This window comes from Vulpes vulpes, chromosome 5 (assembly GCF_048418805.1).
Source record: "Vulpes vulpes isolate BD-2025 chromosome 5, VulVul3, whole genome shotgun sequence".
Lineage (NCBI taxonomy): Eukaryota > Metazoa > Chordata > Mammalia > Carnivora > Canidae > Vulpes > Vulpes vulpes.
Window position 1 is genome coordinate 64,873,902 of NC_132784.1, and position 19,397 is coordinate 64,893,298.

The 19,397-nt window shown below is 59.6% G+C and overlaps 2 protein-coding genes across 13 annotated transcripts; one reads left to right on the forward strand and one right to left on the reverse strand.

Annotated features, from left to right (window-relative positions):
- The first annotated feature begins 65 nt into the window (after window positions 1–65).
- On the forward strand, window positions 66–15,997 carry EHBP1L1 (EH domain binding protein 1 like 1). 12 transcript variants are annotated; one of them, XM_072758419.1, is made up of 20 exons: window positions 66–434; window positions 3,083–3,140; window positions 3,370–3,465; window positions 3,746–3,799; window positions 3,893–4,071; window positions 4,151–4,293; window positions 4,782–4,817; window positions 4,904–4,972; window positions 5,064–5,226; window positions 5,395–7,402; window positions 7,861–8,018; window positions 8,107–8,155; window positions 8,578–9,240; window positions 13,675–13,744; window positions 13,855–13,910; window positions 14,006–14,138; window positions 14,396–14,495; window positions 15,231–15,304; window positions 15,403–15,517; window positions 15,646–15,997. In XM_072758419.1, exons 1-20 carry the CDS (start codon window positions 331–333, stop codon window positions 15,743–15,745), a joined length of 4,428 nt encoding a protein of 1,475 aa, XP_072614520.1. In that variant the 5' UTR covers window positions 66–330; the 3' UTR covers window positions 15,746–15,997. The 12 variants fall into 12 exon arrangements, with proteins under 12 accessions (XP_072614520.1, XP_072614521.1, XP_072614525.1 ...); XM_072758420.1 differs by having other exon boundaries at window positions 14,006–14,129; XM_072758424.1 differs by having other exon boundaries at window positions 5,395–5,641.
- Window positions 15,998–16,413: 416 nt separating this feature from the next.
- Window positions 16,414–19,353, reverse strand: KCNK7 (potassium two pore domain channel subfamily K member 7). Its single transcript, XM_026004440.2, has 3 exons — window positions 18,945–19,353; window positions 17,033–17,431; window positions 16,414–16,754 (listed from the first exon to the last, which is right to left on the reverse strand). Exons 1-3 carry the CDS (start codon window positions 19,261–19,263, stop codon window positions 16,549–16,551), a joined length of 924 nt encoding a protein of 307 aa, XP_025860225.1. The 5' UTR covers window positions 19,264–19,353; the 3' UTR covers window positions 16,414–16,548.
- Window positions 19,354–19,397: the final 44 nt, after the last annotated feature.

Here is a 19,397-nt window from a genome sequence, read left to right on the forward strand (position 1 = left end):
CCGGGGCCCCGGCCTCCGCCCCGCGCCGGAGCCCCGCCCGCCTCCCGACGGGGGGTGCGGCTCCAGGAAACGGCGCGCTGGCGGCTCAGCGCCCCCGCGACCCGACGCGCCCCGGACGACCCGGCCGCCGACTCAGCCAGAGCCCCCGGCGGGCCCCAGCGGCCGCTGCGGGGAGATCGGCTCCGGGTCCGAGCCTCGGACATCTCCGACGGACGGGGCGGGCGGCGCGGATAGCAGCCCGGGAGGCCATGGGGACCCAGGCCGGGCCAGCGGTCGCGGGCCAGCGGAAGCCCCGAGTCTGAAGAGCCAGCAGCCAAGGCGGCGGGGGCCATGACCTCGGTGTGGAAGCGCCTGCAGCGCGTGGGCAAGCGGGCCGCCAAGTTCCAGTTTGTGGCCTGTTACCACGAGCTGGTGGTGGAGTGCACCAAGAAATGGTGAGTGGCTGGGAGGCCTGGGGTACTCGGCTGGGACCCCATGGCGCTGCTGGGAGCCAGAGAGAACCTTTCCCCAGCCCAGTGGCCAACTAGGCCCCTCGCCCCCACCTTGGGCTCTGGTGTCCCAGACACAGAGACTCAAAAGTGCCCTTGCAGCTTGTGGGACCCCCGGAGTTGGGGCTGTGGGTAGCTTTTGGGGTGTTGAGGTCAGAACTTGCAGGCCTGAGAATCTGTCTGTGCTCACACCTTCCTCAGCTGCATGCAGCACTGGGGGAAGGGAGGCCTCATTTTTTTTTTTTTGACTAGAGGGATGGTTCAGGGTAACATCAGAAAAGGTAGCAAATTTTGAGGTCTTTTGGTGGCCAGGCTGTGGCTGAAACCTTCAAGGACTGCCGTACAGCCCAGAACAAGGATGTTGCCTCCCCCACCCACTTGTTGAGCCAAAGGAACCCACACACCCACTTCAGCTGAGTGGGTGCTGGGAGGCTGGATATGTTTCCACTATGTCCTTAAAAGGGGAAACTGAGCATCAAGACGGATGAGGAGGGAGGCAGGGATGGCTTAAAGGGGCCTGTAGGCCTAGAAGGTTGTGAGTTGGGAAGGAGAGGTCTTGGGGCTGGTGAGGTGGCCTGGTGGGGGGAGATTTGTGAGAAGAGTACAGGACCTGGCCTGGACTGCCTAAGGGCCCAGAGGCATCTTGTTCACATGCTCCCACCCGCAGCTGCCCGGACCCCTGCGTCACACCCTAAATATACGTGTTCACTGGTGTCGGCTTCCCTTGGCTGGATTAGGGCACAGCTGTGGGGGCCTCACCCGTCAGGCGGGGCTAAATTTAGGTTCCCAAGAGGAAGAGCTGCTGGGGCAGGAAGGGATCATGGGGTCCAAAGGGAGGGTAGTAAGCAGGAGACTAGGGTCCCTTGGGCAGCAGCCATGTCCCTGGTTTTCACTGGGCCAGCCAGAAGGCCATTCACTCCATTTGGTGCGGCCCAGAGAAGATAAGAGCTGGCTAAAGTAGCACAGCACAGAGCTAGGACTTCAACTCTGGTCTCTGGCTTCTGCCTTCTGCCCCAGCATCCTGGGTGAGGCCAAGGGGACGCTGGGCTTGGTCCCAGAGAGCAGGCCTGGGGTGCGGGCAGTATCAATGCATCTGAGTCACGGGGGTGGGCAGGGCTTCCTGGGCTTCCTAGCCAGGAGCCCATGCTAGGAAGCTGCCCATGCCCAGGTCTTGGCTCCCCAGGAAGACGTGCCCAGCCTGAGTCAGGCTGCCTAGCCAGGCCCCGCCCTCTCTAGGCACCCCCTGTCTGCTTCCCCTTTCTGGGAAGTTTGCAGTTTGCATTGTCTGCAATTTAGGGTTCGGGAGGGGAGCTTGGCTATAGGCCAGAGAGCTCTGGGCTCGGCTTTGTGACCTTCCCTGGCTCCCAACTTCTCTGGGCCTCAGCATTCTCAGGGGTTGACAGCAGAGCCCATTATCCTGGCTCAGCCTGCAGAGGGGCAGGGGGGTGGGTGTACCTAAGTGTCCTGGCATGGGGCTGGGTGCAGGCAAGAAGGGCTCCTGCATTGTCCTCGGCTTCATGGTCCCCTCAACCATCTCCACCCTCCTGAGCAGGAGCTGGACCTTCTAACCCAAAACAGCCTTCTCCCTGCCAGGCCCAGCCACACATTAGCTCTGTGGGGCCGGGCCTGCTCAGGCAACTCTTTGCTCTCTTCACATCTCTGCCTCTCCTCTGAGTCTGCCCTGGCATATGCAGTTCAGCTTGGAGGTCACCCTCTGGAAGTCTTCCTTGATGCCCCCTGTGGGAATCAGGGGCCCTGCAAAGCTAGAGTCCCGGGCTTGGGGCTTGAGAGATGGGGAGCATGGCTGACTCTCAGGGCCCCTGGGCTCAGCAGAGGGCTGGACATAGAAGGCCCTGGGTGGCTGTCTAATGATCTAATGACAAGCTGATGCTCTGCCTCCCTGACCACCTCCCAACCTCTGACTCTCACTCTAACCCTGAATCTCCCCACATCTCAGACCTCTGTGCTTTCCATTCCTTCTTCCTGAGCCTTCCTTCTCTAGACAACTCACACAGCCCATCCCTCCCCTCTGAGCCTCTGCTCAGACACCCCAACCTCAAGGAGACCCCAGTGGCTCTCTCCTGTCTCCCTAAAGTCAGCTGGTTAACTTATTTCCCTTCTTGATTGGCACTCTTCCCCAACCTCTGTTGTCCTCAGCCTGAGAAGGGTCTTGCTTCTCCTTTGCCCTGCTCTGCCTCTAAACTGGGCCGGGTTTACATCCACACTGCCCAAATATTTGTGAGCAAATGGGTTTGTTTTACTCCATGTCTGTCTCTCTGAGTCAGTGTGTCTCTTGGAGGGTCCTTGCTGTGTGCATGTGGTTCTCTCTGTGTGTGCTGGTCTCTCTCTATGTCTCTGTGTCTCTCATTGTCAGTCTTCGTAATCCCTGCCGACCCACTGGAGCCTTTGCCCTTCTGCCCTGGGCCCCACCCTGCCTCCGCAGCCCCACCCTGCTCCTGGTGGCTCCAGATAAGGGGCTGTGCGGGGGGCCCTCTCCTGGGGGAGGGGGATGTGGGCAGAAGGAAGACCCTGGAGGATATGGAGAGGCTGGGTGGGTGGGCCTGACTGAGAAGACCCCCTCTCCCAACTCCCAGGCAACCGGATAAACTGGTGGTGGTGTGGACCCGGCGGAATCGACGCATCTGCTCCAAGGTGGGGGAGGTTGTCAACTGGAAAGGGGTCCAGGTTGTGGGTTGTGGGTGAGGCTAACAGAGGGTGTGGGGAAAGTGGGTACATGAGAACTGATAGGGGAGTAGAGTCAGGTTCAGGTTTGGATTAGAATCCATAGAAGGGAGAGAAAGATGAGATCAAGTCTGGAGCTAAGGGCAGGTGGTGAGGGGAGAGTTAAGAGTCAGGGGAGGCCTTCCACCACTCCCTGCAGGCCCACAGCTGGCAGCCAGGCATCCAGAACCCATACCGGGGCACCGTGGTGTGGATGGTGCCAGAGAATGTGGACATCTCTGTGACCCTCTACAGGGTGAGTCTCTAGCCCTTCTGCATAGGTGGGAATGCGGGGGTGGGGGGACGATTACAACCCAGGCAGCCCCGGGGGGTCCCCATTGGGTTATCCATCCAAATAGGATAGAACAGAGGGGTGAGATGGAGAACCAAGATGGAGTAGGGATGGCCCAAGAGGTCTCCTTGGAGGGGGTGGCATGCACACATACTTGCCGCACACAGTGAGAGACAGCTGGCCCTTCTCCCCACACTGCTCTCACCCCAGAGCCCTTGTACTCACTGGTGCCCTCGTTTCCTAGGACCCTCACGTGGACCAGTACGAGGCCAAGGAGTGGACATTTGTTATCGAGAATGTGAGTGGCCAGGCAGGCTGGGACCTGGGCTCTTGGGGACTCTGGGGCAGCACTGACTATCCTTCCCCGCCCACCTCTTTTCCTGGCTCACAGGAATCTAAGGGACAACGGAAGGTGCTGGCCACTGCTGAGGTGGACCTGGCCCACTACGCGGGGCCCGTGCCTGCCCGAGCACCCCTGCGGCTGCGGCTAAAGCCCAAGTCCGTGAAGGTGGTACAAGCTGAGCTGAGCCTCACTCTCTCGGGGGTACTGCTGCGGGAGGGCCGTGCCACGTGAGTGCCCATCCTCCTTCCTTGGCCTGAATCTGGAACCTCTGACCTCAGCCCTCACCCCTGACCTCTGACCCCCCAGGGACGATGACATGCAGAGTCTTGCGAGCCTCATGAGCGTGAAGCCTAGCGATGTGGGCAACCTGGATGACTTTGCTGAGAGTGACGAGGAGGAAGCTAATGGCCCAGGGGCCCCTGAGACACGGTCTCATGTCCCCCAGCCAGGTGGGCTCACAGCCTGCCATGGATGAGATCACCAGGACCTAGGGAGTGCTGGGGATAAGCCAGGCCAGGAGCTGCTGGCTGTGCAGTGTGGGGGACGGGGTGGTGCTTGCGCATGCCCAGTCGGGGGGCTCACCTGCCCAGGCAGTCCCAACCTGCCCAGCAGCTCTGACTATTCAAACTTGGCTCCTAGTCCCATGGCGGCCTGGGTCCTTAGCTGAGTCCCACAGGCCCTGTCTTCAGCCCTGAGTGGGTGCCTGACTGGGTCAGTACCTGCCCTGAACTGGCTGGGCCAAAAGCACAGTGGGGAGATGCAGTCTATTCTTTCCAGGCCTCGCCTCCCACCCTGGTACTCAGCCACTAGCTTTCTCATCCCTCCCTTTTGCTTGTTAAGGCTTTGTTTCTGTCTATCCTTGTGGTTCTCTCTCTCTCTCTCTCTCTCTCTCTCTCTCTCTTTCTGTCTGCATCCGAGGGCCTGTCTCTTCTCGCAGGTCGGGGCAGTGCCCTGAGGCTGGGGCGTTTCCCAGGTAGGCCCAAAACTCTGGTTGGGGGGAAGCCGTCAGACCTGTGGGGTCCTCCCCTGGGCTGACCTGCCCCCCCATCCCCACCCCAGACCCCTCTCGGGAGCTGAAGACACTTTGTGAGGAGGACGAGGAGGGCCGGGTACAGTCCCGGCAGGCAGGTGAGGCCCAGGCTGGGGTTGGGGTTGGGGAGGGAATGGACCTCCAGTCTGGGGCCCAGGCCTCAGCGCCCCTCCCTTCCTTCCTCCCCAGCTGCCAGCCCTTCTAGTGCGGAGGATACCAGCCCCACCCCTGTGAGTGCCCCTGCGCCCCCAGCCAGGGCCTCCCGGGGCCAGGGGCCAGAACCAGCTACTGTAGCAGGGGGCCAGGTGGGGCTCAAGGCCCCAAGGCCCCTGGGAACCCCACCAGAGGAGAGGTGAGCTTTGGAATGAGCCCCACCTCCATCCCCTGCTCTACTGTTAGAAAGCTGCATTCCCCCTACCAACCTGCCTTTCCAGTGCCCTAGCAACCTGAAGGGTGGGGATGGGGCTGACAGTGGGGAGCCAAGTGGGTTCCCCAATGCTTTCTCCTTCTCTCTCCTCAGGTCCTCAAGACAGCCATGCCAGGATGTGGCCCCTACTCCAGCCCCTCGGTTCCGGAAAGGCTCTGATGCCCCCTGGCCCCCAGGCCCCCAAGGGAAAGATGAGGCTTCCAAAGCCTCGGGGGCCCCCCTAGCAGGAGTGGGTTCTTCTGGGGAGATCCAAGTCCAGGAAAGCCCTCAGGAAGGGACAGAGGCTCAGGGAGCCAAGCTGGGCCCAGGCATTGAGGATGAAGGCTCCAGAGACTCTCTGGTAGGGCAGAAAAACAAGGTTGAGGAGGGGAGCCCTGGGGACAGGCCAGGGGCTAGAGGGGTGGACACAGAGCATGAGTCAGAAGTCACAGAGGTGAACACTAAGAGATTAGACATCAGAGCTGGGAAGGCTGAAGAGAGTTTAGAAGTGAGTCAAGTGGATGCTGAGCAGAGGTCAAAGGTGAGACATGTAGACACTAAGGGACCAGAGGCTATAGGAGTGATGTCTGAGACAAGATTCAGGGAGACTCCCGAGGCTCCACCAAGGGGCTCTCAAGGGAGGACAGGGGTCAGGACCGGGAATGAGGCTCCTACAATCCTGAGCACACCTGCAGCAGAGCCTGTAGGGCACACCAGGCATCTTGGTGACCTCAAAGGTGACAGGGCTGCTGCAGGACACGAGAGAGAGGGTACAGAGGTGAGAGGCAGAATCCCTGGTATTGGGGGGACAGGCCCAGAGCAGGGTCCCTCTGTTGGAGCAGCGGGTGTCAGGCCCCAGGTGAGCAGGTACAAGGGGGCCCCACCAGCAGCTGACCAAGGGGTGATGTCTAGGGATCTGGAGTTCTGGGAGGTAGAGGCTGGGGATTCAAGAATCCTGGGAACAGAGACTGGGGTGGCAGAGTCAGAGGTACTGGGGACCCAGGAGACAGAAGTGGGGGGATCAGGATTCCCGGAGATAGAGGCTGGGACAGCAAAGGCTGAGGCCCTGGAGGCCCAGGAGACGGAGAACATGGGGTTGAGGGTCCTGGAGTCAGAGGCTGCTGGAATGGCAGAGTCTGAGGAACTGGGGACCCAGAAAACAGAGGCTGGGGATTCAGGATTTCTGGGGACAATGACTAGGATGGCAGAGACCGAGATACTGGGGACCCAGGAGACAGCTGGTGGTTCAGGGATGCTGGGGACAGAGGCTGAGGCAGCAGAATCTGAAATATGGGGGGCTCAGGAGGCAGAGGTGGGAGGTGCCAGCATGCCAGAGATCGAGGCTAGGAGGGCAGAGGCTGAGATATTGGGGACCCAAGAGACAAAAGTAGGGGGCTCAGGGATAAAATACAAGATGGCAGGGACCCAGGAAGCAGAGATAGGCGGTTCAGGGGTCCCATGGTTTGAGACCAGGACAGCAGCAGCTGAGATACTGGGGACCCAGGAGGTAGCAGCTGGGGGTGCAGGGGTCCCAAGGATAGAGAATGAAGTAGCAGGAGCCCAGGAGACAGAGGTGGCTGATTCAAGGGTTTTGAGACCAGAGGTTGGAATGGCAGAGATGGAGGGACTGTGGACTCAACAGACAGAAACTAGAGTTTTAGTGACTGCGAAAGTGAAGGCAGAGACTTTGGAGGCCCAGGAGGCAGAGCCTGGGCTCTGGGAGACCCTCAAATATGAGGCTCTACAGGACTCCATCACTAAGCATGGAGTTGTAGTGCCCCAGGGGGTAGAGTCAGAGGCAGAGACTACAGTTTTGAGGGTCCAGGAGGTGGAAGCTGGGGCTTGGGGGGTTTCAGAGGCCAGATCTGGGGTTTTGGGGGCCCAGGAAGCAGAGATGGAGGGCTTAGGGCCTCCAGAGAACGAATTAAGTATTTTGGAGCCCCAGGATGCAGAAACTGGGGTCTCAGGAACTGAGAAGGGAAAAGACGCTGAGTTAAACCTCCCAGAGGCCAGCCTGACTGAGGCACAGGTGGCCAGTAGGGCGGGGGCTGGGGTGCGCAAGCCCTCAGGGGCCTCTTCCCCAGAGGAGCCTGAAGAGGACGGGAGGCTGCTGGGCAGCCAGGTAGGGATGGGGGCCGCCGAGGGCCCAGTCTGCTGCTTCCCGCTAACCTGGGGCTGAGCTAACGGCGGCTCTGCATGGACCCACCTGGTCAACTGGGGTGTGGTAGGACCAGGGCTCAGCTACAAGGAGCCCCCCTCACCCTCTCCTCTCTCAGGATGCCCTGGCTCCCCCATCTTGTCTTCCCTGGGCTGCATGGAGCCAGACACCCCTAAGCTGATTTTCTGGGCTGACTTTGAAGTGTGGCTGCTGGTTACCTCTGATCTTGCTTGGGGGCCACTGGCCTTTTAGGTGACCTTGGTAGATAACCACATAGCTGGAAACCCTTTGCCTGGTCCCAGGGCTCTGGCCAGTGGTCTCTGGTGACCCCTGTAAACCCAGAGCTGGAGCTGTTTTGTGTCCAAGGGGCAGAGGGCACAGTCCTATGTTCACATTCCCTGAGTGCATCCTTGTGTCTCTAGGCACCACCTGCCCAGGTCAGCTCCAGTCAATCCCTGCTGGAGTGGTGCCAGGAAGTCACCGCTGGTTACCGTGGTGTCCGAGTCACCAACTTTACTACGTCTTGGCGCAACGGCTTGGCATTCTGTGCCATCCTGCACCGATTCCACCCAGACAAGATGTGAGCTGCCAGAGGGGGTGGGAATGAAGGAGGGAGTCTCCTGGGAGGGCAGTGTGATTCCAGCCTCCGACCAGCCCTCTCCCTGCAGTGACTACGCCTCCCTGGATCCGCTCAACATCAAACAGAACAACAAGCAGGTGAGATGGGACAGGACCAAGGCCTGGAGTGAAAGGTTCCTGAGCTAGGCCCTAGATCCCAGATTTAGAGTCGGCCGGTCTTTGGGAGAGGAATCTATGGGCTGCAGGGCCCCCAGAGCGGACTTTAGAAGTTCTGCCACTTTTTACTCTCTTGGTCTTTAAATTGTTCGTTTTCCTTAGTTTAGTTAGTTTTGTTTTAAAGCATATTTCCACCAGATGGTTTTTCCAAAACCACCCTTTGGTGTGCAGTTGCTGGGTGACGGGAGGGCGGGCCCTGTTGCTGGATCTCCCCCAACAGAAGGGTGAAGGCTCGCTAGGCAAACCCCCGCCTGAGAGTCGGACAACGCCGGCGGCCGAGGGCGGGGCGGGGGCCGCGGCGTCCCTGGGTAACGCCCGCCGCCGCTTATCGCCGCGCTCCCTAGGCCTTCGATGGCTTCGCGGCCCTGGGCGTGTCGCGGCTGCTGGAGCCGGCGGACATGGTGCTGCTGTCGGTGCCCGACAAGCTCATCGTCATGACGTACCTGTGCCAGATCCGCGCCTTCTGCACGGGGCAGGAGTTGCAGCTGGTGCAGCTGGAGGGCGGCGGCGGCGCTGGCACGTACTGTGTGGCCAGCGCCCGGCCCAGCCCGCCCGACAGCCTGGACACCGGGGGCCTGGCGCAGCGGCTGCGGGAGCACCGGACCGAGGCGCCGGCGGAGCCCAAGGAGCTCGAGGACCGCCCTGACCGCGCGGCTCCCGAGGCGACCTCCAAGGACGGCGGCGCCGAGCCCGCCCTGGAAGCGCGCTCCGCGGAGGCCCCTGGCGACGGCCCCGGAGCCCGGCCATCCGCGCCCCCGGCCGAAGGGCTGGTGAACGGGTCGGGGGCCCCGGGCGCGGGGGGCGGCGTGAGGCAGCGGCGGCCGTCGGTCAACGGGGAGGCCGGGCCCGTGCCCCCGCCCCGCGCGCACGGCTCCTTCTCCCACGTGCGGGACGCCGACCTCCTCAGGAAGAGGCGCTCGCGGCTGCGGAACAGCAACTCTTTCTCGGCGGACGAGCCGGACTCGGGAGCGGCTGGAGCCAGCGGAGCGACTGGAGCCCCGGCTGCAGTGAGTGCCCTCCTGTGGCATAGGGGGAGCTGGGCAGAGAAGCACCGGCGCGGAGGGGCCCCAAGGGCCGAGCTGGCCCAGGGGTGGCCGCTTCCGGGCAGCAGGGCTCAGCTGGACCCCGCCGAGTGCTTTCTGAGTGGAGGGACCATGGTGCCACGGAAGAGTACCCTGGCAAGGTAGTGAGCTCCTGCTCTGGGGACACATGCAAGCCGAGGCCCCCTGGGGGACAGAGCAGCGGCCTGGGCCAGGGTCTCCACCTTTGCTGCCAACCTTGGGATATATGCTGATGTTTTTTTTTTTTCTTTTAAGATTTTATATATTCATTCATGAGAGACACACAGAGAGAGGCAGAGACACAGGCAGAGGGAGAAGCAGGCTCCATGCGGGTCTCCAGTATGAAGGCGGCGCCAAACCGCTGAGCCACCCAGGCTGCCCATATATGCTGATGGTTTTTAATGCTTGACATCCAGGTAGAGTAGAATCATGGTAGTGGGTAGTTCCTAGAAGGCTCTAGGTTTTCAGCACTCAGTGCACTGCTCTTTAAAGACTGTAAAGTGGGTTGGGGTGTTTCTTTCCCTGCAGGGGTCGACCAGCAGCCACTATTTGTTCTGTAAGCTGGGACAGAGCTTCTATGCTCCAGGGGACCATCCAAGGCCTCCCAACCCCAAGTATCTCTGACTTGGATCCTTAACTCCAGATCCTGGAAACCCATTCTTCTCTAATAATGGGAGGTTGGGGATGGTAGACCCTGCCGGGTGCCCATGTCCCTCACCCCAGCCCCTGCAGGTCCCAGGTCAGGGTCTCCCTGGGTGTCACATGATCACTGCACTGAAGGGGAGATGGTCCCAGAGAAGGTACGGATTTGCTCAAGGACTCAGAGCCACTGAAGTAGCCTCCCAGCTGGGGCTCCTTCCACTCACTGCACCCGTCCTGCCTGGGACAACAGGGGAAGCTCTGTCAGGCCACTCCAAGCCTTCAGCTGCCCAGGGATGACCCCTGAGTGCTAAAGAAAGGTGAGAATTGGGCAGCCTGGGTGGCTCAGTGGTTTGGCACCGCCTTCAACCCGGGGTGTGATCCTGGAGACCTGGGATCAAGTCCTGTGTCGGGCTCCCTGCATGGAGCCTGCTTCTCCCTCTGCCTCTGCCTGTGTCTGTGCCTTTCTCTCTGTGTGTGTCTCTCATGAATAAGTAAATAAAACCTTTAAAAAAGCGAGAATAAATGGGGAAGGTCTTTCTGGAAGCAGCCACCATGTGAGCGAGGCTGATAAGGTGGGCAAGCTCTCCCAGGTGAAAACTGGGAGGGGGTAGTTCTCATGTGGGGGGACCTGCTGAAGTAAAAGTGTGTTAGCAGGAAGGCTCAGGTTTCGTTTCGGGGTCTGCCTGCCACTCCCCTCCCAGAATGTCAGGAGGCGGCAGTGGTGGTGAGGCTGGCTTGTAGAACTGAAGCATTGAGAACAGAGTCAGAGGCACTGCATTGTGAATGGGAGACAGGGAGGGCTACCTGGGGCACCCATAGGAGATGTGATAGGCTGGGGTCAGGGGGACACAGCCGTCCATGGCTGTGGCCATGACCGCAGCCTTGTTGATGTGTGTCAGTGGCTCAGCAAATCTTAAGAGGGGAGGCTCCATCCTACACCCTTCTCTGCCCAAGTCCCAGCATCTGGTCCTTCCAAGCCAGGCCACTCTCTAGCCCTTGTCCCACAGGAGGTTTTTGACCCACAGGCCTGGGGAGGACTCCTTCCCCCCCCACCCCCCCCCCACCCCCCGCGTAAAGATTTATTTATTTGAGAGAAGTGGGAGGAGGGACAGAAGGAGAGAGGATCTCACGCAGACTCCCAGCTGAGTGCTGAGCCCGCTGAAGGACTCAATCCCATGACCTCGAGACCAGCACTTGAGCGGAAACCAAGATCAACTGACTGACCCACCCAGGCACCCCGGGACTCCTCTGGGACTCCTCCATGTTGGCCAGTCCCATCCCCCATGCCCTATGCCTGCAGTGGGAGGAGGTCAGGCCCTGCTGCGCCCTTGGCAATTCCCAGAATCCTGGATGGGACAAAGTCGGGCACCCAGAAGCTGGGATAGGGCTGACACAACACTGTGAGCAGGGCAGGGTGCCTCTCTTGCAGCCCAGTAAGACTTCCTGGAGGAGGGGCCACACATGAAGGTGCAGAAAAAGGGGAATTGGGGTCAGACATGAGGAAGCATTGGAATGAATTCCCATCAGGGCCAGTGTGAGTAAGCTCTGTTGTTGCTGAGGTTGGGGTTTCTCCTTCACTCCCCTGCCCCTGCCTGCTCTGTGGGTGGAGTGCCTGCTTCTCTGTGCCTGGCTCAGCTCCATGACCCCTCGTCAGCTCTTAAGTGACTCCACGCAATGCCCCTTCCAGGGAGGAACCATTACCCCATTTTGCAGGTGGGAACATTGAGACTTAGGGAGGTGAAGACAGAGGCAAAGGAAGTTGAGAACACCTGTGAACACAGAACTCTTAAATGGTGCTCTCTACTTGGTCCTGTGCTATTGACCCGCTGTGTGACCCCGAGCAAGCCATTTAACCTCTCTGTGCTCTTTCCCTGAGGATGAGAGCCAAACACATGAAAGTTCTTATGGAGTGGCCTTGAGACACCAGCTCAGGGTGCTGTCAAAAAAGGGGCACTGTGTTCTCCCCCAGATGCCTTTCAGGAGCCCTGCAGCCCCCAGGTTACATGAGTCTGGGATTTCTCTCACATACAAAGACACAAATGGAAGCCTTGTGGGTGTGATTGGCCCAGAGGCAAACAGTACGTTGGTGGCCAAGCTTGGGAGCAAATCTTTGGATTAGACAGCCATGGGTCCAAGGCCGGGTTCTGTATGAGCCTCACCTCTGACCTCCAGTTTCCTCATCTGTGAATTCGGGATGGTGATCACCATGACTCACAGGGTTGTTGGGGGAACTGAAGGAGTGAATGTACATGCACGGGGTCCAATGCATAACTGTTGTCAATAAGCTCTCATCAGCGGCCCTGAATGCCAGCTCTGGGCCCCACCCTGCCTGCAGAGGTGACCTCTGGGCAGGGAGACGTGGGTCACCTCACCAGCGGCCCTGACTAGGGTAGGAGCTGTGCTGAGGAAGGCCAGGGAAGCTGTGAGGGGAGCATCGTGCGGCCTGGGGATCACAGCCTTGGGAGGCGTGAAGGTCAGGAAGGGATACAGAAACCCAAGTGGGAACCTGAAGGGTGCTTGAAGAGGCTGAGCTGAGCTGGGTCATGGAGGTTGCTGAAGTGAGGCAGCCCCTGCTAGAGGCCAGCCCAGGCTGAGGAAACTGTTTGGGGAAGTGAAAGCCCAAGGCCGTTGCTATGGCTAGGTGGAGTCTGGGTGCTGTGTGGGCTACTAGGAGCTGAGGCTGGAGCTGGCCCCAGGCCTTGGCAACAAGACTGGGGCCTGAGAGGGCTCAGGGCAGAGGAACCCCATCGGGTGAAGGTTTTAGGCAGATCCCTCCGTTATGGCTTGAGGGGAGCGTCAGCAGGCAGGGCCTGGGCAGTGGCTGGTGAGGAGGCTGCTACTGGCCCAGGCCAGAGAAGATGGCACCTGAGTGGGATCTGCCCAGCGATGGCTCACAGAGAAGTGTGGGGTGGAGTGGACAGTAGAGTGGTTCCACCTCTTCTTCCCACCCTGTGACCTAGAAGGGTGGCCAGAGCAGGAGCCATCAAAGGGGCTAGGCTGTCTTCAGATCTAATTCCCTAGCGCTGACTCTCCCAGCAAGTTGCCGGGGCAGGGGGCAGTAGGGAACGCACAGTAGGGGCCAGCCCTGCCTTTCCAGGCTAAAAGTGGTAGGTCCAGCCAACCTGTCCTGTTCTGAGTGTTCTAGGAAGAGCACTACGGTCCCTAGCATGGGAATTGATAAGGTGGGAGGGTGCCCCCTTTAGGACAGGATATGGAGGTGGTGATTCAGGACAGCCTAGGTCTGGAGATGAGGTGAGTCAGGTCAGCTCACTGTCACTGTGTGGTCCCCTGACCATGCTGGAGATGCAAGAGCTAGGTCATGGGAGTCGGAGGTGACCTGAGGGAGATCCATGGAGGAAGGGGTGAGACGGGGAAGGAGAGGCCCCAGTCAGGCCCTTCTCAGCCTTTCACTGATGACTCTCACAAAATCCCTATAAAGCCAGGATTATCAGCCCAGCCCAGGGAATGAGGACTGTGAGGCTCCAAGAGTGGGAGTGGACTGGCCCAGGACCACAGAGCCAGGGAGGGTGAAGGCCATGGCCTTTGCTTGAGGAGGCATTTTTCCTAAAGGAGGTGGGGGTGGAGTTCTGTGCCTGCAGGACTGGAGAAGCAGCTGGGGTGGCCAGGGCCTGGAGATGAGGGCCCCTCCTGCCCTGTGTGTGCACTGAGCCTCTGGCTGGCCCCAGGGTGGGGCTGTTGGGATACCCCCACAAGCCTCACTGGCCTCTTTCTCCACAGGAAGGCCTGAGCCCTGACCCCAGCTCTGCCCCTGGCCCACCCACGACTGCAGCCCCACAGCAGTCCCCCGGTGAGTAGTTTTGGAGTAGTGACCGAGCTCAGCTCTGGCTGATCCTGAACTGGGGATACCCTGAGGGCAGGTGTCAGTTGGAGGTGCCTTAGCTTGGTCTCTGTCTGCAGGTAAGAGTCTCCCATCAGAGGAGCCACCCCCAAGTCCAGGGGAAGAGGCTGGGCTGGTAAGGATGGCTGAGGTGGGTGGAGCTGGTGGGTGGCATTTCCTAGGCAGAGCTTGGGCTGAGTCCACCCTGTCCTTTGCCCCCATTTCTTGCAGCAACGGTTCCAGGACACAAGTCAGTATGTGTGTGCAGAGCTGCAGGCCCTGGAACAGGAGCAGAGACAGATTGATGGGCGGGCAGCCGAGGTGGAGACACAACTGAGGAGACTTATGGAGTCAGGTGGGGCAGGTGCCTGGAGTCCACTCCCCAGCACAATGTACCAGATCTGCCTAGCCCTGCAGCACTTCCTGTTCTGGGGAGGAGCTGGGAGAGGGCAAAGCTGGGGTCACTGTCCCCATTTACAGCTGGGTAAGGGAAGCAGCTTGCCGGAGGCACACTGGCTTCTGGGATGCCATAATGAAGCAAGCCCCTTCCCCACTCTCCAGCCACCTTACCCTGCCACCTGGGTTGGTGGCAGGCCTGGTGACACTCTTGGCCTGGTTCAGGTGCTGACAAGCTGCAGGAGGAGATGTTGATCCAGGAGTGGTTCACACTGGTCAACAAGAAGAATGCTCTCATCAGAAGGCAGGACCAGCTGCAGCTGCTGTGAGTGCAGGCAGGCCCCCCCGGGGCAGGCGTCAACCACCCCTAACCCAGGGTCTGCAGAATAGGGAATCTTGGCTACATTGGTTACAAATATTCACAGCTTTCTTCTTTCTTCAAAGATTCTTTTGAAAAATTGTTCAGTCATCTTATTTTTTCCTCTCAAAAGTCCTGTATAAGTTACATACCTCTTAAATTGGAACTGTTTTATGAATCCAAAACCCAAGATAAAAACATAGTACAGGCAGGTCAGGGCTTAGTGCCCCAGTTTGACCTTGTTCTTTTACAATAAGGAAAACTGAGGCCCAGGGAGATCTGAGCTGGTTTCCCAAGTGGGATCAAACGTGATTCTTCTTTTTATAGTCCGGCATGATGAAGGTGGTTTTTCTTCCCTTTTGCATTTTGGATCAATTTTCAGAATAATTTTGTCTAATACTTGCTGTTTGTGAATAATGTTCATCCAAACAATCCTGCAAGATTGTTTCTTAATTGAAAAAAAAAAAAAAGAGCAGTGAGGATGGGAGGAGACAATATAAACATTCAGCATTTGGAGAAGAGTTGGAAGGAAGATGATTTGGAGCAGGGACGGGGTATAGCGCTGCTCTCAGCCCAGGCCTCCCCTCAGCTGGGTCATGGAGTGGGATGGGGGCCAGCGAGTAGTGAGAGCCCTGAGACCCCTCCCCCTCCCATTCCCCCTACCTGACCCACCCCTACTCCCACCCCCTACCCCTACCCCAGCATCGAGGAGCAGGACCTGGAGCGGAGGTTTGAGTTGCTGAGCCGGGAGCTACGGGCCATGCTGGCTATCGAAGGTGGGACATGGGACCTGGGAGATGGCGCCGGAGGGGGCCCGAGAGCAGGACCCAGCAGGGGCCGGCGCCTCCTGACTCTTAGCCCCCACCGCTCCCAGACTGGCTGAAAACCGCGGCGCAGCAGCACCGAGAGCAGCTGCTCCTGGAGGAGCTGGTGTCGCTGGTGAACCAGCGCGACGAGCTGGTCCGGGACCTGGACCACAAGGAGCGGATGTGAGTGGGTAGGGGCCGCGCGGGGAGGCGGGGAGGGCCTGGGGCGCACTCCCGGGGGTTGCTCGGCCCGGCGGCAGGGGGCGGAGGGGGCCAGCGCCCAGCTCTGACCCGATGGGGTTCCCTCGCAGCGCCCTGGAGGAGGATGAGCGCCTGGAACGCGGCCTGGAGCAGCGGCGCCGCAAGCTGAGCCGCCAGCTGAGCCGGCGCGAGCGCTGTTCGCTGAGCTGAGGCCTCCGGCTCGCACCGCAGCCCTTCTCGCCGCAGCACGGGGTCGCCGCCCCGGGGCTGGCGCCTGGAGGACCGCACGTGGTCGCAGCGTGCTCCACTCCTGGGGCCGCCGTCGCCCACAGGGCGGGGAGCAGGGCAGCAGGGCGGCCCCGAGCCCGACCCATGGGAGCGGCTGGACGGCCGTGCAGTCCGGGGCCGTATTTATTTGTTCGTGTGAGTGTGTGCGTGTGTTCGCCGGTGGCGGGGGCGGGGGGGGGGGTGTCCCAGGGGGTCCCAGGGGTCCCAGGAGTGTCCCGAAGTACGACACCGCCCCCCAGGCCGAGGGCCCTGGGCCTGCGGGCTGGGGAGCAGGGATGGCCGCTGGACCGTGCGCCCCCCTCCTTCCCCCATTCTTGATCTTCGTGAGCAATAAAGTTGGACGAAGCTACACCACAATGGCCTTTCTCATGAGAGGGCTTTCAATAGACGGAAGGGGGTGGGGCAGAGGCCGATAAGGTTATCTGGGATCCCAAGTGGGGCCTGCTCTGGCTTTGAGGTTCCCAGATGCGGAGGAGGGCCCTGCCCGGCTTTCACCTTCAAAGGACTGGGGGTAGGTGGTTAAGGATGATGGGGTTTGGGTCGTTGATTGCTCTAGGGGGTGCCGTTTTGAAGGAAGAGACAAAAAACAGTTGGGGTTCTTACACCATCCCCTTTTTAAAACACATAATTGCCTGAGGTCCTTACAATTCCCCCTCCCATCTCTGGAGGCTTCGTTGTCAGGCTTGTCCACTTGAGAGGAGCTCCACTCCATCACCTGACACCCGTCAGCAGGTTGCAGCCTGTTCTGGGGCTGCTGCTGAGGGTGGCAGGGTGCTCAGAACCAGTTCATCCTGGCCTAGGATGCCACCTTGGTCTTCAGCAGTCAGCAGGCCACTGGACCCAAAGAACTTCACCATGACACGGACCTGTGGCAGCTCTGAGAAGGTCTCCACAGTCAGCAGCATGGCCAGGAGCCCAAGGAGCAAGTAACCTGGTGAGGAGAGGTTGCTAGGGCAGCTCTTGGGGTGCCAGTGATGCTCCCTGCCCACCTCCCAGGCAGGTGACCCCCTCCCCACCAGTACCCACTGCCAGTCACAACTCTCTCAACTCCACCATCAGGGTTCTTCCAACTACAACTCCCACTCCACAGCCTAGGGCAGTACTCCTTCACCCTTGAGGCTCAGCCTTCCTGGTGGCTTATGGGAGTTTTAGTCCAGGCTCCTCTTCCTTCCTCTCCTTTCTCCCACACTCTGTGGCAGCTGGACTCACCAAGAAGTGCAAGCTGGCCAAGGTGATAAAGTACTGGATGAAGGCCACGGCTACCACCTGGCAACAGGTCCCCCAGGCCGATGGTGCTGAGTGAGCTGAAGCAGAAGTAGATGGCCTCCAGCAGGTCGCACTCACCCTGCAGCCCCCACAGCACCAGTGCTGGAAGCAGCACGAAGGTCCCAGCCACCAGCAGGCCCAATCCAGCTGCATGCAGCAGTGCAGCCCTCTCTGGGGCCAGCTGCCAGTGGATGGCCACCCAGGCCCCAGGGTGGCTTAGCAGGGGCAGCAGGCAGCAGCGCAGAGCAGCCAGGAGTGCTAGGGAGGCTGGCAGCCCGAGGGTTGCGTAGACCACACAGAAAGCCTTTCCACCTGCTGATAGTGGGGCCATGTTGCCATAACCTGGAAAGGAGAGAGGTGGTAGGCAAGGTCACTTGCGTGGGGTGCCAGGTGTGGTTCCCCTCCTTCCCCCAACAAGGCCGCTGGCAGAAGGCTGCCCTCTGGTGGCTGAGATGATGGGAACTGTTCAGACCTGGGCTCTGGCTGGCTTTGCTCCTCATTTGCTGCGGGTCTTTTAACCAGTCTTTTAACCTCTGTAACTGCTCTTCCCAGTTAAGTGTCTGACTCTTAATCTTGGCTCAGGTCATGATCTCAGGGTCATGAGGTCAAAGCCTGGAGCCTGCTTAAGATTCTCTCTCCTTTTCTCTCTGGGCACCGTCGTCCTCCCCAACCTCCCCTACTCTTAAATAAACCAACCAACCAACGTCTTTGGCCACTCTTTTCTGGAAAATGTAAGGATCAAAAGAAGCAGTCACCTTAGGCCTCTTGTAGCTTGGGACAGTTTTGAGAACTGCTGTCCTGCCCCAGAGGAAGCTTGGTTTTCTCAGATTCCTTAGTTCTGCCCTTAATACTTCCAAATCCCCTAGGAAGAATAATACCCAGTCTATCACTTCCCAAAGGTGTACTGAGACATCCTGTGTGCCAGGCCTTGCACTGGAATCTGAGTGTGCTCAGGCCCTGCCATTTGGAGACAGGCAGGAAAATCAGTAGAGACACTTCATGTGAAGGGTGGCAAGAGAGCCAGCATGCCTGAGAGAAGGCATTCAAAACTGGAAAAACATGTGCAAAGTTAGGGAGAGGTGGGGGAGCAGGGTGTGCTGGGCAAACAGGACCAGCTAGTCCAGAGGTTGTAAATTCAAATGCCTAGAGGAGCCTGTTGTGAGACAAGAGGGAGTGGTGGGGACTGGGCTGGCCTGGAGAGGACACACTCTGCCCAAAGTGCAGGCCTATTCCACTCCAGACAATATGGAATCCCTTGCAGGGTTTCTGGCTCCGGGCAAGTAGGTTTCCTGATTGTTCAAAAGAATCTGGCAATATAGATTTTAATTCAAAAAACACTTAGACACTTGGCAGGTGGAGAAACCTCCAGGGCTGTGGGTCCCATTCCTTTATTTCTCCGGGCCTTTGCACATACTGTTCCCTCTGCCAGGAATCCCTTCATCTGCCAGGAATCCCTCATCTCTGTGCCCTCTCACCATGGCTAACATGTCATCAGGGCCTCCTTCCCCTGGACACACTCTCCTGAGTTGGTGGTCCGAATCTGTACTCTTGGGTCCACTCCATTTTCCTCCACTCAAGAATTCGCCCCACAGTATCTGTCCCTTACCTGGCCTCAGGCCATGGGTCTGGGCATCTTTCCTGGGTCTGGGGGGCAGGCAAGAGGGTGTGGCTGAGGAGGGCACACCCCACCTGGCAGCTGAAGTTGAGGCACCAGTTGGGGTGTTGGGGTGGGAAGCCCCAGCTGTGACATCAGGCCTAGTCAGGCCTGGGCTGTCTGGCATTTTGGGTCTGGCAGAAGGGCTACACCTCCAGTGCCCCCAGGAACCCCTCCTGCCGGGCCGTCTGGCGGCCTTACCCGTGGTAGTGAGGATGCTGGCAGTGAAGAGCAGGGCTGAGGGTAGATCCCAGGTCCTGGACTCTGAGCCATTGCCCAAGCTGGAGACCCCGTGTACCTGGGCTTCCAGGGCAGTGCCCAGCAGCTCCTCCAGCGCCCCCGGTGGCAGGCAGGCCCCATACTCCGCCTGGAAAGCAGCCAGCTCTGCCCTGAGCTTGGCCTGGAGCTGGAGCGCTGGAGGCCCCTCCAGGGCCTGAAGCACGGCAGCCCCGATGCCCAGGGCCAGCAGGTGGGCTGCCACCAGGAGTGGGAACCGGGCCCAAGGCCTCAGAGTCCCCATGGTGAGCTACCGGGGGTTGGATCCACTGTGAAAGCTGATGGCGGCGCCACCACAGGCACCTACCTCAGAAGGGCTGGGCAGGGTGGGGTAGGGAGGAGGTGCTACGTGGGTGGCTGAAGACAGAGCAATGCCTA

Excerpts from the sequence above, each read along its gene's own strand:
- KCNK7 (XM_026004440.2), bottom strand. The coding sequence starts at position 19,263 with ATGGGGACTCTGAGGCCTTGGGCCCGGTTCCCACTCCTGGTGGCAGCC. Across the intron at positions 17,432-18,944 it reads CAGCATCCTCACTACCACGG|GTTATGGCAACATGGCCCCA; the intron begins GTAAGGCCGCCA and ends TCTCCTTTCCAG. Across the intron at positions 16,755-17,032 it reads TGGCCAGCTTGCACTTCTTG|GTTACTTGCTCCTTGGGCTC; the intron begins GTGAGTCCAGCT and ends TCTCCTCACCAG.
- EHBP1L1 (XM_072758419.1), top strand. The coding sequence starts at position 331 with ATGACCTCGGTGTGGAAGCGCCTGCAGCGCGTGGGCAAGCGGGCCGCC. Across the intron at positions 7,403-7,860 it reads GGAGGCTGCTGGGCAGCCAG|GCACCACCTGCCCAGGTCAG; the intron begins GTAGGGATGGGG and ends TTGTGTCTCTAG. Across the intron at positions 8,156-8,577 it reads TCAAACAGAACAACAAGCAG|GCCTTCGATGGCTTCGCGGC; the intron begins GTGAGATGGGAC and ends CGCGCTCCCTAG.